This window comes from Stereum hirsutum (assembly GCF_000264905.1).
Source record: "Stereum hirsutum FP-91666 SS1 unplaced genomic scaffold STEHIscaffold_3, whole genome shotgun sequence".
Classification (NCBI taxonomy): Eukaryota; Fungi; Basidiomycota; class Agaricomycetes; order Russulales; family Stereaceae; genus Stereum; species Stereum hirsutum.
The window spans coordinates 2,167,657-2,179,785 of NW_006763133.1; the positions used below are offsets into that span (position 1 = coordinate 2,167,657).

General features: G+C 52.3%; 5 protein-coding genes across 5 annotated transcripts; 3 read left to right on the forward strand and 2 right to left on the reverse strand.

Moving 5' to 3' along the window:
• Positions 1 to 323: 323 nt before the first annotated feature.
• STEHIDRAFT_108688 (polyadenylate binding protein) lies at positions 324 to 2,698 on the reverse strand (the record flags this gene model as incomplete). The annotated part of the gene is made up of 7 exons (XM_007301069.1): positions 324 to 513; positions 574 to 1,769; positions 1,830 to 2,024; positions 2,045 to 2,168; positions 2,235 to 2,286; positions 2,349 to 2,425; positions 2,484 to 2,698. 7 exons carry the CDS (start codon positions 2,696 to 2,698, stop codon positions 324 to 326), a joined length of 2,049 nt encoding a protein of 682 aa, XP_007301131.1.
• Positions 2,699 to 3,135: 437 nt separating this feature from the next.
• Positions 3,136 to 4,653, reverse strand: STEHIDRAFT_92844 (scamp-domain-containing protein). Its single transcript, XM_007301070.1, has 11 exons — positions 4,618 to 4,653; positions 4,338 to 4,556; positions 4,095 to 4,278; positions 3,993 to 4,037; positions 3,913 to 3,937; positions 3,832 to 3,850; positions 3,722 to 3,770; positions 3,645 to 3,662; positions 3,460 to 3,592; positions 3,365 to 3,406; positions 3,136 to 3,314 (listed from the first exon to the last, which is right to left on the reverse strand). Exons 1-11 carry the CDS (start codon positions 4,625 to 4,627, stop codon positions 3,261 to 3,263), a joined length of 798 nt encoding a protein of 265 aa, XP_007301132.1. The 5' UTR covers positions 4,628 to 4,653; the 3' UTR covers positions 3,136 to 3,260.
• An 811-nt stretch (positions 4,654 to 5,464) lies between these two features.
• On the forward strand, positions 5,465 to 7,114 carry STEHIDRAFT_145261 (barwin-like endoglucanase; the record flags this gene model as incomplete). Its single annotated transcript, XM_007301071.1, has 7 exons — positions 5,465 to 5,599; positions 5,669 to 5,745; positions 5,812 to 5,827; positions 5,887 to 6,260; positions 6,315 to 6,394; positions 6,451 to 6,503; positions 6,569 to 7,114. The coding sequence occupies 7 exons, from the start codon at positions 5,465 to 5,467 to the stop codon at positions 6,722 to 6,724; spliced, it is 891 nt and encodes a 296-aa protein (XP_007301133.1). The 3' UTR covers positions 6,725 to 7,114.
• A 201-nt stretch (positions 7,115 to 7,315) lies between these two features.
• STEHIDRAFT_153942 (mitochondrial protein) lies at positions 7,316 to 8,663 on the forward strand (the record flags this gene model as incomplete). Its single annotated transcript, XM_007301072.1, has 6 exons — positions 7,316 to 7,367; positions 7,421 to 7,475; positions 7,538 to 7,595; positions 7,680 to 7,935; positions 8,019 to 8,231; positions 8,290 to 8,663. 6 exons carry the CDS (start codon positions 7,316 to 7,318, stop codon positions 8,661 to 8,663), a joined length of 1,008 nt encoding a protein of 335 aa, XP_007301134.1.
• A 1,615-nt stretch (positions 8,664 to 10,278) lies between these two features.
• STEHIDRAFT_137644 (ADK-domain-containing protein) lies at positions 10,279 to 12,116 on the forward strand. The gene is made up of 6 exons (XM_007301073.1): positions 10,279 to 10,616; positions 10,691 to 10,791; positions 10,889 to 10,997; positions 11,080 to 11,144; positions 11,202 to 11,394; positions 11,459 to 12,116. The coding sequence occupies exons 1-6, from the start codon at positions 10,422 to 10,424 to the stop codon at positions 11,741 to 11,743; spliced, it is 948 nt and encodes a 315-aa protein (XP_007301135.1). The 5' UTR covers positions 10,279 to 10,421; the 3' UTR covers positions 11,744 to 12,116.
• Positions 12,117 to 12,129: the final 13 nt, after the last annotated feature.

Here is a 12,129-nt window from a genome sequence, read left to right on the forward strand (position 1 = left end):
CTTCGCACCCTCACCATATTGTAACACCAATCATCAATGTCATTCGTACAACACACCGGGAAACCATATCGTAAAGCAGTTGTATCATCTCTGTTCCTGCCAAGTACACAAAGGAACGACCACCACACAGAGCCCGCGTGAAGAACCGGCATCGACAGCGACAACGACAGCATCACACAAGCAAGACTAGAACGCAGTACGAAAGCGGCGGGGAGGAGCGCCCGATGACCAACAGCACCGAAACGAAAAGAAGAAAGAAGGTAAAGGACAGACCGAATCTCGACACGTCGAACAAGATGAACTCTGAGCTGTTGTTCGTCCCCTCAAGCGGCGGCGGCGGCGGCAGCAGCAGCGGCAGCGGCCTCGTCCTTGGCCGCGAACTCGTGCAAGACGGCAAGCGCCTCGTTGACCTTCGCGTCCATCGCCTGAGGAGTCTCCAACAAGTGGATAAGCTCGGCGTTCTCCATCTCGAGCAACATACCCGTGATCTTGCCGGCGAGTTCAGGTTGTTCGCTGATAAAGGAGAAGAACCATCAGAGTTATTTGGGTAGCGAACACAAAAGATATACGCACGCGACGATCTTCATGTAGATGATCTCTCCGAGCATCTGCTTCTGCTCCATAGGGGAAGCCGTCGAGAGGGCGTTAGTGTTCAAACCCGGAACTTCTGGGGCAGCAGCGGCAGCGGGGCCTGTGCGAGCGGGAGGTGCTCCCTTGTAACCCTGAGGGCGACCGCCAGGAGCAGGCGCACCAGCGGGGCCACGGTTGGGGGGCATACCACCAGGGGGACCAGGACGAGGCCCAGCACCGTTGACGGGGGGCACACCGTTCGCGCGAGGCGCACCGGGCTGACCAGGAGGTCCATCGCGGACGGGCGGGCGAGGACCACCACGAGGGTATCCGGGCATTCCTCCGTAACCTTGAGGGGGTTGACCGTACGGCGACGGGACTGGCATACCTGGAACTTGTTGGTTGGGCGCATATCGGGGACGAGGAGGAAGCATGCCAGGCTGACCGTATCCCATCATTCCACGACCAGCTTGAGGAGGGTAAGCACCCGGACCAGGGGGGTAGTACATGGGGCCGTTAATGTAGCCACCAGGAAGACCGGCGGCGGCGGCCTGCTGCATGCGAATCTGGTTGCGCTGGGCGATCTGGCTTTCGAGTTGCTGACGGCGGACCTCACGCCTCTGAGCGAGGGAGACGTAGAGGGGCTTAGAACCGATCATCTTGTTGTTCATCTCGGCGACGGCCTTGGTAGCCTCGTCGGGAGAGGAGAAGCAGACGAAACCGAAGCCCTTAGAAGTGCCTTTGTCGTCGCGCATGACCTTGCAGCTCGTGATGGTGCCGAAAGGCTCGAATTCAGCGCGAAGTTTCTCATCATCGACGTCGTCCTCGAGGTTCTTGATGTAAAGGTTAACGCCCTGGTACTTGCTGAGTTTCTCCATCTTTGCAGATTCGTACGACTTGCGCAATTCCTCCTCGCGTTCGGCTTTCTTCTGAGCACGAGAGACGAAGAGTTTCTTGCCGTTGAAGTCGGTGTCGTGAAGAGTGTCGACAGCTTTGGCGGCCTGCTCGTGGTTTTCGAAGTTAACGAAACCAAAGCCCTTGCTCTTGCCCTCCTCATCAGTCTGGATGACGGCAGACGTGACGGCACCGAATTGAGAGAAAAGCTCGACAAACTGATCCTGAGTGACCTCGAGGTCGAGGTTCTTCACGTACAGGTTGGTGAAATGAGCGCGCATCTCCTCAAGCTTGGATTGACGTTCCTGATGGACATCGATCGGATTAACACACATCTATGAAAATTTCGTTGTGCGAAAACGAACCTTGCGAGAGATGTGGTACCCGACGTAAACCTTCTTATCGTTGAGAAGCATGCCATTGACAGCCTTGATAGCAGACTCGGCGGCCTCAGCAGTCTCATAGTGGACATATCCGTAACCGCGCGAGCGACCTTGCTCATCGGTGGCGACTTTGCAAGACAAAACGTTGCCGAAAGCGGCGAAGGTGTCGTGGAGAGCCTGCAGAGTGTTTAACAGACGTGAGGTGGAGTCTTCTGAGCGGTGCGCACCTTGTTATCAATCAGTTCATCGAGATTCTTGATGAAGATGTTGCCCTGTCCGGTCTTGCGGAGGGCGGGGTCTCGCTGAGACCACATGATACGGCTATGGGAGGTGACACATCGTCCAATATCAGTGACATGAAAATTTTGCAAGATCGGCCAAACTCACCAGGCGCGGCCTTTGATGAGCGAGTAGTTAAGCTGCTCCAAGGCGCGCTCACCTGACCCGACAGCAGCATCAGAATAAAAGAGGTGGGATGGGATCAAGTGGTTTTGGACATACCGTCGGTGACATTCAAATAGTTGACATACGCGTAGCCCAAGGAACGACGAGTGACCGCGTCACGGCAGACACGGATACTGGAGCGGTACACATGTTTTAACTCACGAGTAGCCTCAAGAACGCGAACACACGCACCTGGCGACCGGCCCAATCATATTAAAGATCTCAAACAGCATAGCCTCGGTGACGGTGGGGTCGAGTTCGCCGACATAGAGAGAAGCCGAAGGAGCGGAGGCTACGGAAGAGGGGGCAGGGGGGTTGTATGCCGGAGCGGGCGCGGGAGCAGGCGCAGGGGCCGGTGCAGACTCGGGCGCGACTTCGGCGGGTGCGACAGCAGGGGATGCAGACATTTTTTGGATTATGAGCGGGGTGTGAGAGGTCGTTACTGCTTTATGGACTTTTCGTCTAGAAACGGCGGAGAAAGGAGAAGAGAGTGAGTGGGCGCGCAGCCAAGGGAGCAGAGGATAAGGGTGCGCACATGGAAAGAAGATAAAACAACCACTTTTAGGATTTGGGTTTTTTGAGTTTTTCTACTTGGTTTTCGGCTATTTGAGATGTATTGTGAGTCGTGAGCGAACGGGGGTGAGCAAGGGAGGAGGACGGGACGGGCGGTGGACTGACCTTTAGATGACGGTGGTTGGCTGAAAGGAAAAGAGCCCCCGGGTTTTTATCGCCATCTCACTGCATTTTCAATCTCCGCCGGCGACATGCGTGAAACATGTGTCACTGTCTTTACTTCATCAAAACAATGGCGAACTGGAGGCAACACGCAAAGCGAGATGGTCTCACAAACAATAGTAATCTCATTGTCCAACACATTCAGGTTACACAGCACAAACAACAGGGCTAATTATCCAAAAGAGTCCTCGAAGCAACAGAAATTCAAACAGCGCGAAACACGTCGATATAACCCTAACCCCTCGTGAAATACGCCTTCGCACCGTGCATCGCGAATTCCGACTTGGCCTACAAAACGAATCAGTACAGTTCAGGATTCTCGACGAAAATGCGCTCACTTTGTCCACAGTATGACCGGCGGCCGTATGATGTTGCCAAATCTAGTTTGATATTAACACCAGACGAGGGAAGTGGTGACTGAATGGTAACACACCCTCCAGTAGAGATACGCCAACCCGGCTCCTTGTATTACCCAGCCTACCGTCGCGATTGTACCCAAAATGCCAGCAGCGATAGCTGGCTTGACAAACATCTGTATAGTCTGGATCAAGCCTGCAGATCCAGTACTAAAACCACGAGTCAAGGCATGTCCGAATGTGCAGAAAGCAAAGGTATTACCTTGGAATTCCAAGAATCCTGACAAGATACGAGTAAGTAGTGCAAAATGAAAGATATAGGGGGATATGAATACATACATGTAAATGGAGAATAGCAGATGGAAGCCACCGAAAAAGAAGTAGATGTCTGAGTCGTATGAGCAAGTCAGCACCAATGTCAGAGATGCTGGGGATTATTATGAGCATACAGTAATAGAGCGATTGCTCCTGAGTGAGGTGTTCTAGTGAGCATCCGAAGTACCGGTTCGAAGAAGCGAATAGCGGCATACCTTCATGTAGCCATTGTAGATCGGCCTAGAGACAGGTTATTAGACAGACGAAACCCGTTGTCACCGTTTCACAGCCTCACCTGTACCAAAGCAGGAACGAGAGGACACCAATCACTGGGATGTAGCTGGCAGTCAATGTTGCAAGTGAGAGCATGCTCGCCGATGTTTGCGTTGCAGCTTACCCAATACTAGCGCCGAGGTCCTTGCCTCCGTTGGAAGAACCTGCAGTAAGGACGAATATGCAAGCGACCATATTGATGATCAGCGTGAGGGCAAGGACGAGCCATAGCTGGTACAATCGGGTTATCAGAGGTTTTGAGGCTTCAGGAATTTCGTCTGCTATGGAGTGAAAAAGGAGCGGGAAGACTGTCGGAGCCATAAGAGTTGTGAGCGAAGGGCCTAACACTGAGAGGACAAGGACGTGCAAGGTGGCCAGTTGTTCCTCCCATTCCTCCTGATATTCTCCGCCTTTTGGTTAAGTTCTTGTTCCCTTCGTTCCAGGTCTCTCTCCCGTTCGCTAAGTTGTTGCATGCGAGCAGCATCGGCAGAAGATTGTCCGTATGGCACGGAAGGTGGCGGTTCAGAGAAGGGGTCGTCGAAGGGATTGGCGTCGAGTGAGTGTGAAGAGCCGAAGGGGTTCTTTCCTATTGTCAATTACAGGCTGAATAAGTAAGAGCTATACTGCCTGGGTACAATCCATGATACCTGGTTCCATAGTGGCCGGTATTCGTGGCGTTTGCGATGTAGGTTCGGTGGTTGTTGTGAGAGGTGATGCTCAGCCACAACGCGCGCCGACGCTTGTCGGCTTCGGCCGGCTGAGCCTCCGCAGCCAGGTGAAATATCGATATCCTAGGAACCGGCGAGGACAAGGTACGAAAGGGACGAAGGACTTTCAAACAAACCCCCAACCCTCGGTTCCTGCTTGGCAGCGAGTTGGCGCTCTAACATCTCCATAGAGTACTTATGTATGAACAACAATATTATCCAGAGTCTACGTGAAGTTCGCGGCCTATGGAGGGACAGTCGCTTGGACATACGTTGTACCGTTTAGGTCACCGGCTCTGGGACCCTCCGACAGAGCTATTGTTGACTAATCCCCCGGAACACGAAAGTGTTGAGAACGCTAGCGACGCAAAGAAATGCAAGTAACTTGGAGACGGAATGTTGGGGCCTACGGGAGACTATTTTGGACAACGCGTGCTCATGGAAGCGGCGGGAAGACGTCGCCGCTGACGCGCACGTTGAGAGGGAGAATTCAGGCGGCCAAGAGCTATGATTGGCTCCAATTGCCAATTCAGCCAGAACCGAAGAGGAAAAGATATAAAGAGTGACCCGCTCGGGTCGCGTTGATCCCCCACCCTCTTCCGCTCTCCCTCATCGCTCTCTCTGCCGGTTCGTCTCCCTCGTCGTCCTTGCCCTTCCGCCGGTACTGATCTGTTTTCTTTCAGCTGAATTGGCTTGTCAGCCTCCCTCTCTCTTTAGGAATCCTCTCGCTTGACTTTTGTCGCCCGTCACTCACTTCACGGCCCCACCCTCCATATAAACTATAAACATGTTCAGCCTCATCTCCTTCACCTCCGTCGCCCTCCTCGCCGCGTCCTCTGTCTCCGGTGTTGCTATTCCCTCCAACCACCGAGTCATCAAGCGTGCCACCGCCCCCTCGACTTACGCTGAGGGCTACCTCGAGGTACCTTTCCGACTAATTCCCGCAAAGAAAAAAACACTTGGTTGACCTGACAATCCGACCGCCTTGTAGGACTATACCACATACCATACCCGGTACCTTGCTCTGGATTGTGAGGACCAACACGGAACTACCTTCTTCGACCAATGGTACGTACGAGGCACTATTTGAAGCTGCTCCCAAACTCATAACTTCCTGCTCCGAATATATTCCAGCTGCCACCCTCTTCTTGTGAGCACGGCCTTTTGGAGGTCTCCGTTCTGCATCAAACAACTAACTTCCGTTACTAGGCAACTGAGGACTTGGCCACTGCTCGTCCTGCCCAGTGCATCCCCTCGTCCTCTGCATCTGCATCTGCGGCAACGTCCACTGCTACCGATGATGGCGATGATGAGGACTGTGAGGACGAGTCCGCTGCCCCTGCCTCTGCCACCAGCACCTTCGCCACCAGCACTGAGTGGACCTCCACCGTTGCGGCGACCCCCACTGCTGAAGCGGCTGTTGGTGCCTGGGCTGATTCGAGCTCGAGCTCCTCTTCAGACTGGACCCCCACGACGACCTCGTCTGACTGGACCGCCTCTTCGACTGCCGACTCCTGGTCGTCCGCTGCCTCCGCAGTCAGCTCTGCTGCTTCGAGCATCACTGACTTGATCACCGGTGGCTTGTAAGTATTTTTGCTTTGATATCACTGCCTCTACTGATAGTCGGTAAAATTCAGTGGCACGTTCTTTTACCAAAACGGTGTCGCCGGTGCGTGTGGAACCGTTCACTCCGACAGCGACTACGTCTTGGCCATGGGTATGTTTTTCCTACTCGTTTCTTGGCATCAACACTCATCACTCATGTGCCCACAGACAGCACCCGTTACACCGCTTCCAACCTTTGCGGCAAGCAGGTCCAGATCACCGTGCGTTTTCGCTCCTTCTCTGTGCTCCACATAATTCGACGCTAATGCCACAGCGACGATTGTAGAACACCGCCAACCAGAAGACTGTCACTGCTGTCGTTGCGGATGAGTGCCCTACCTGCAACAATGAGAACTCGATCGACATGTCCGTTGGCGCGTTCACTGCCATCGCCGATGAGTCGACCGGTCTCATTGACATCGCCTGGAAGATCTTGGATTAATTGGGTCGTGCCAATTCTCGCACTCTCATTTCCCTTCTACCACCCGCTTTCTCCTCCTCGATTTGCTCTCTCTCGTGAGATGGGGCAAGCCCTGTCTCAGGTCGTTTAGTGGCGTCTGCGCTGAGTTTTGTGGAAATGTTTGATACGAGACTAACGACCCTGGTGGCTTTAGCCCTCCTATACGAAGTTTCTTACCTACCTCACCGCTTTGCTCACTATGTTACCCCCATTCCTTTTCAATGCTATCTCTTGTGCTTGTGGTTTTCTCTTGTTTTTTTGGCGGGGTTGTAGTCTCCCTCTTTTTATTTGTTTGAGAGCATGGTATATAGTTCATTCACTTGATAGCTTGCTACTTTGATGGACTCTTGTCATGCAATCGGTACCATTACGCTGTGCGCAAACACTTTGTTTAAGATTCAAATTTCCTCAGTGTGAAAAGCCAACCGAGAGAGCCTACCCCACAGTCCAATTCCTTATGGAGAAATCTGAAGATGAAGCGCGGAAGATCTAGTTCGTTCCGTAGACAAGGCTCTCGAACTCAAGATTCGTGAGTCGCTCATTCGGGCGAAGAACTCACTTCTACCCCATACCATGGAACGCGCCCTACAAAAAATTCTAGTGGTCGGTGGAAATGGCTTTGTGGGTGTGTTCGCAAGGCACGCTCGTTTCGGCGCATCGACTGACAGCGGTTGGTAGGCTCCGCTGTATGCAAGGCTGCTCTCGCTCGAGGGTACCAAGTGACCAGTATAAGGTGCGACCTCAACATGCTTCCGTGGACCTACTGGCTTCTCATTTTCACCCATCGCCTATCAGCTCGTCAGGCAGCCCATTTCGCACACCGAAAGGCCATTCGCCCGCCTGGACTTCACGCGTACGCCTAGTTACTCTGATACTCCTCCCTCTCTTGACAACTCTTTCGTATTGCCTTTCTTACGTTGTGTTTCTCCGATGTTAGGTTGATTGGCATAAAGCTGATGCCCTGAATCCCGAAACATACGCGCATTTATTACCGGGGGTCTCAGCCGTCGTTCACACGCTCGGCACCTTGCTCGAAGACACGGGATACAAGCAAGCATTGCGAGAGGGAAATGTCGGCGGTGCGGTGAGCAGCTTCGTCTCCAGCATCTTTGGTGGGACCGGGAACCCTTTGAAGAGAGGGGTTGGTGGTGGACGGAGCGGAACGACGTATGAGGTGTTGAATCGTGATGCTGGTGCGTTCTGCTCTGCTCTATTCTATTCTCCTGTGGGTATGCTCTGTTGACTTTGATGCTGGTAATTCGTGTGTTTATGATAGCGTTGCGAGTTGCTGAGACGTTCCTGGAGAGTACGCCGGAACCCAGTCTGCAACTTCTTGGTCCTCGACCATTCGTCTATCTTTCTGCGGAAGACATATTCAGACCCATCATCCCCGCACGATACATCGAGACAAAACGAGAAGCCGAAGCAGGTATAGAGAGCTTGATAGCCAGCAGAACTCACGAGTATCGCGGCGTATACATCAGACCGAGTGCGTTTAATGTCCACCTCCGCTTTGTTGACTTTATTCACTCATCTCTCATGCATAGGTCTCATCTATCATCCTCACTTCCGTCCCTTCACCTCACCCGCTGCCGCTCTCCTCGACCTCTCCTCCGTCGTCCATGCCAGACTCCCACCAGGTTTACCCACGCCCTCGAATCTCCTACGTACACTCTCTGCCGCATTGCCCGCGTCATCCTCATCCTCATCCCCCGTGCAATCCTCTCCGTTGGAGTCTATGGCGAACGCTCTGGTGCTACCGCCCATCCATGTGGACCATGTCGCCGAGTCGATTTGTATTGCCGTGGATAATACGAGGGTCGACGTACACGGTGTGGTCGGTGTCAAGGAAATGAGGAGGTTGATTGGGTGGGCCGAGAAGGGTACTGCTGTCGATCATGTAAATCCTCAGTCGAGCTGAAGAGACCATGTCAGACTGTTTCTTTCTTTAAACCCCGTCTTACCGCCGTGCTAATTTTAGACCACCCCGACAGATATTGTATTGTTTGTCCGCGATCCTTTGTTGAGCTTCTCTACGTATCGGCAGCGCAGCGACATACTTACACAGCTGCCCAGTTATCTCTGACAGTCCGAGGTCAGATTGTCTCGAAATATTCTCAGGATCGTCTCGAGAAAATCTTATGATTGTGCAGCCCAGATGTTCCTAAGTCGATCAGTCTGACGTGAAATCAACAGAATTCCAGGGTCTGCCGTAAAGCGCAAAATGAGGGATTCGGCGAAACCCGGCATCGGAAAGCCAAAAAAATTTGCCAACAGAGCATAACGAACCGAGGATATACAAGACATAACCAACATCATAACCAACTGCGCCAAAGGGCTTTAGCTATAAATCTAGCTAACTTGAATGTATCCACATCAACGCATGCTTTGCCATCGTCCGAGGCCCACTTGCAAGACACAGTAAAGGATAATGCTACATTCTTGGCCCTTTCTGGGTCACTGGGAGTCCCTCAAATATTATCTAAAATATCACAAATTTTTTACGGCCTGTGCAAGGAGCTCATACCAAGAGGACTCTTGGACTCTCTAAGGGAAGCGCGACTTGGTGAATGTTTCGCGAGTCGCTTGTGCGGAAGCCGGATGCGGGCCGATGAGGGTATACCGAGATAACCTGAGAACCAGTGCACCTCGGATATTCTCGAGCATGATCTTAGGAATGTCCGGGATCGGTCTTGAGAAAGTCTCAAGAACGGTCGTCTTGAGAAGTTCTTAGGATTGCCTCAAGAATATCTTATGATTGTGCAGCCCTGATTTCGTCGGACCATCTGTCTTGACGATTTACTAGGAATTCCCGCTGGCCGTGTAGCCTTGCTTATCTGTACTGCAGGACCTTCGTGGCTTCTGGACGATCGTTCACATCTTCATTTCCCCTAGAGAGGTGCCCATCGGACGGGCAGAACGCAACAGCAGTCCCGATAATAACCCACGAGCGTCAAGAACTTTGGGCGAGTCAGTGTGTGTAACGTGTAAGAGTTCTGACGGTCTTCGTGACCTGATAAGATGAGAAAGGCTCGAAGGAGATAACCCAACTACCTTGCGCTTCTTTCTGACGGCCGCAGGTGAATCATAGCGGTTTCAAACCCCAAAGAGGGGATGCAAGCACAGTGGTATGATACAGTAGATAACTCAGCCTGAGAGTGTGTCAGGAAGCTGACACAAGGGTGACTACAGGCTGCATGAAAATATCCATGCGGTAAAGTGTGGCCCAATTTGGCGTCGCAGAGACAATACATAAGAGGAAAATCACGCCATCTCGAGCGATGGAGGGGATGAGTGTCTAGGAGATATGTCTGCCGCGGCTCTTACCATTTATACGCTGGGAAAGTACCAATAAAAGATGAGAAAAACTGCAAGTAAATATGCTTTACGACGGTCCGGAAGGAATAAAATACGAAGAATTCGGGTGGAGGAGAGGGAATGACGAGGATCTAATCTTATCACTTGCGGCAATGATGTGTGATTGCGTCGGTCGTATGACATGGTTTCATCCATTGGGGTAAGCACCCACTTTTCATAAATCTTGGCCGACTCAGGGCACAGCTACGTCGCCCTGCCGTTTCTTTCCGCTACGACCAGGCCTTTATAGACGTCCGCAGAGCTTGGGCGTCGCGCACCCATCCCTCTCCTTTCCTGGCCGTCTACTTGTTGTGTGCAACGAATGGCTCTCGCGCTCCGTCCCACTGCCGTGGCGCATCGTGCCCCCCACTCCGCGCGTGCGTTCGGCAGCTCTTCGACCCCGAACAAGGCCATTCCATTCTTCCTCAATAGCTCTCGGTCTGGGGCTCTTCACAGCGAAGATGCACCAGCAGCTGGTTCATCCAAGTCAGGTTTAAGGATGATCATGTTCGGCAAGGTATGTCGTCGTCCGAAATAATTGCGGTCGTTCTCGCGGTACACCGCATATTCATCCCCGGTGCTTCATTCTAGCCAGGGGCAGGAAAAGGAACTCTATCTGGGCGCTTGACCACAAAATATGACATTCTTTCGCTTTCGACCGGCGATCTTTTGAGGCAGCATATTGCAGAAAAGTACGTGCTCAGGTTCTCGGGCAAAGGACCTCCTTGGTGTGGGAAGAAAATAGATGGCGGTCTGATCAGCCTTGTCGCTGCTTGTCTGTCTACCTAGAACTGAGGTGGGGAAGGCTGCAGAGCCAATAGTGGCCAGCGGTGGACTCCTCCCGGACGAAATCATGTTGAAGGTTGTCACCTCTAAATTGGACCATCTGCACAATAAGGTATGACCTATACACTACCCCTATCAATCTTTCTCCCATTAAGGGCAACCCGATTCTAACCCTAGACGATTTCGTACCACAGCACTGGATTCTTGATGGCTTCCCTCGGACGGTCGGGCAAGGTAAATTGCTCGATGCTCACTTGCGGTATGTGCTTCAACCTGTATACATGGCCTATCCTCTGATGTTATTGAACTTTGTCAGCGCGCAGCACATGCCGCTGAACCTCATCGTGAACCTTGATGTTCCTGACTCAATAATTCTGAGTCGTATATCCGACCGATGGGTCCATCTCCCTTCAGGACGAGTGTATAACATGTCCTACAACCGACCAAAGGTCGACGGCCTTGATGACGAGACAGGCGAACCGCTTACGAAGCGCCCGGACGATAACCCTGTTCGCATCCTCACCTTATAATTCGTCCTCCTCTCACTAATACCCTTGATGTACGGCTTCACAGGAAACTTTTGCCCGCCGCTTGGCCCAATTCTACTCCTCGACGTCTCCATTGCTTTCATATTATGCGGACCAAGATAAACAGCAGCAGTCCTCGAAACTTGTCGCACTCACCGGAGAGACATCGGACGAGATCTGGCCACTACTCGAGAGGACTGTGAAGGCCGTCGTACCAAATCTCAGGGAACGGGCAGCATACCGCCGCAAGACGAGTCTCAGCGATGCTGTTGCCGCTTCCGAGGAGGAGGCAGGTCGAAGAGCATCCGGAATCACTGCCTCTTCTACGTGAACTCCTTTTTTCTGTCGCATTTCTTTCTTTCTTCTTCATCTTCTTTTACACTGTATCCATGTCTTTTCCCGCTTTTCCCTGGCTTTTTCTGCTTATATCCTTTCGGTTCACATTTTCACATTCTGACTTCGCACTTGTGCGTCCCTACCTTGCTTGTTTCGGCCGGTATGAACTTGGCCAGCTGATTGCACATTCTTTCATCTAAAGTGTTATAGGCTTTCGTTTTTCGTGGTTGCTGTGGGTGCCGTTCAGGGTCCTTTTTGGCATTACCCCGTGTGCACTTGTTCAGGAGATGACTTGATGCTATGCGATGACAGTGTATCAGTAGGCTTACTTATGCGCGCTCGGAATCTTATGGATAACGTTCTCCTCCATCGAGGTGCATT

Bases quoted from the DNA above. Each gene is read 5' to 3' on its own strand.
- STEHIDRAFT_92844 (XM_007301070.1), bottom strand. The intron at 4,279-4,337 runs GCACGTCCTTGT...TGGCTCCGACAG, and splicing joins GAGGAACAACTGGCCACCTT to TCTTCCCGCTCCTTTTTCAC. The intron at 3,938-3,992 runs GTGAGGCTGTGA...ACCTGTCTCTAG, and splicing joins TCGTTCCTGCTTTGGTACAG to GCCGATCTACAATGGCTACA.
- STEHIDRAFT_137644 (XM_007301073.1), top strand. From the start codon at position 10,422: ATGGCTCTCGCGCTCCGTCCCACTGCCGTGGCGCATCGTGCCCCCCAC. The intron at 10,792-10,888 runs GTACGTGCTCAG...CTGTCTACCTAG, and splicing joins AGGCAGCATATTGCAGAAAA to AACTGAGGTGGGGAAGGCTG. The intron at 11,395-11,458 runs GTTCGCATCCTC...ACGGCTTCACAG, and splicing joins AGCGCCCGGACGATAACCCT to GAAACTTTTGCCCGCCGCTT.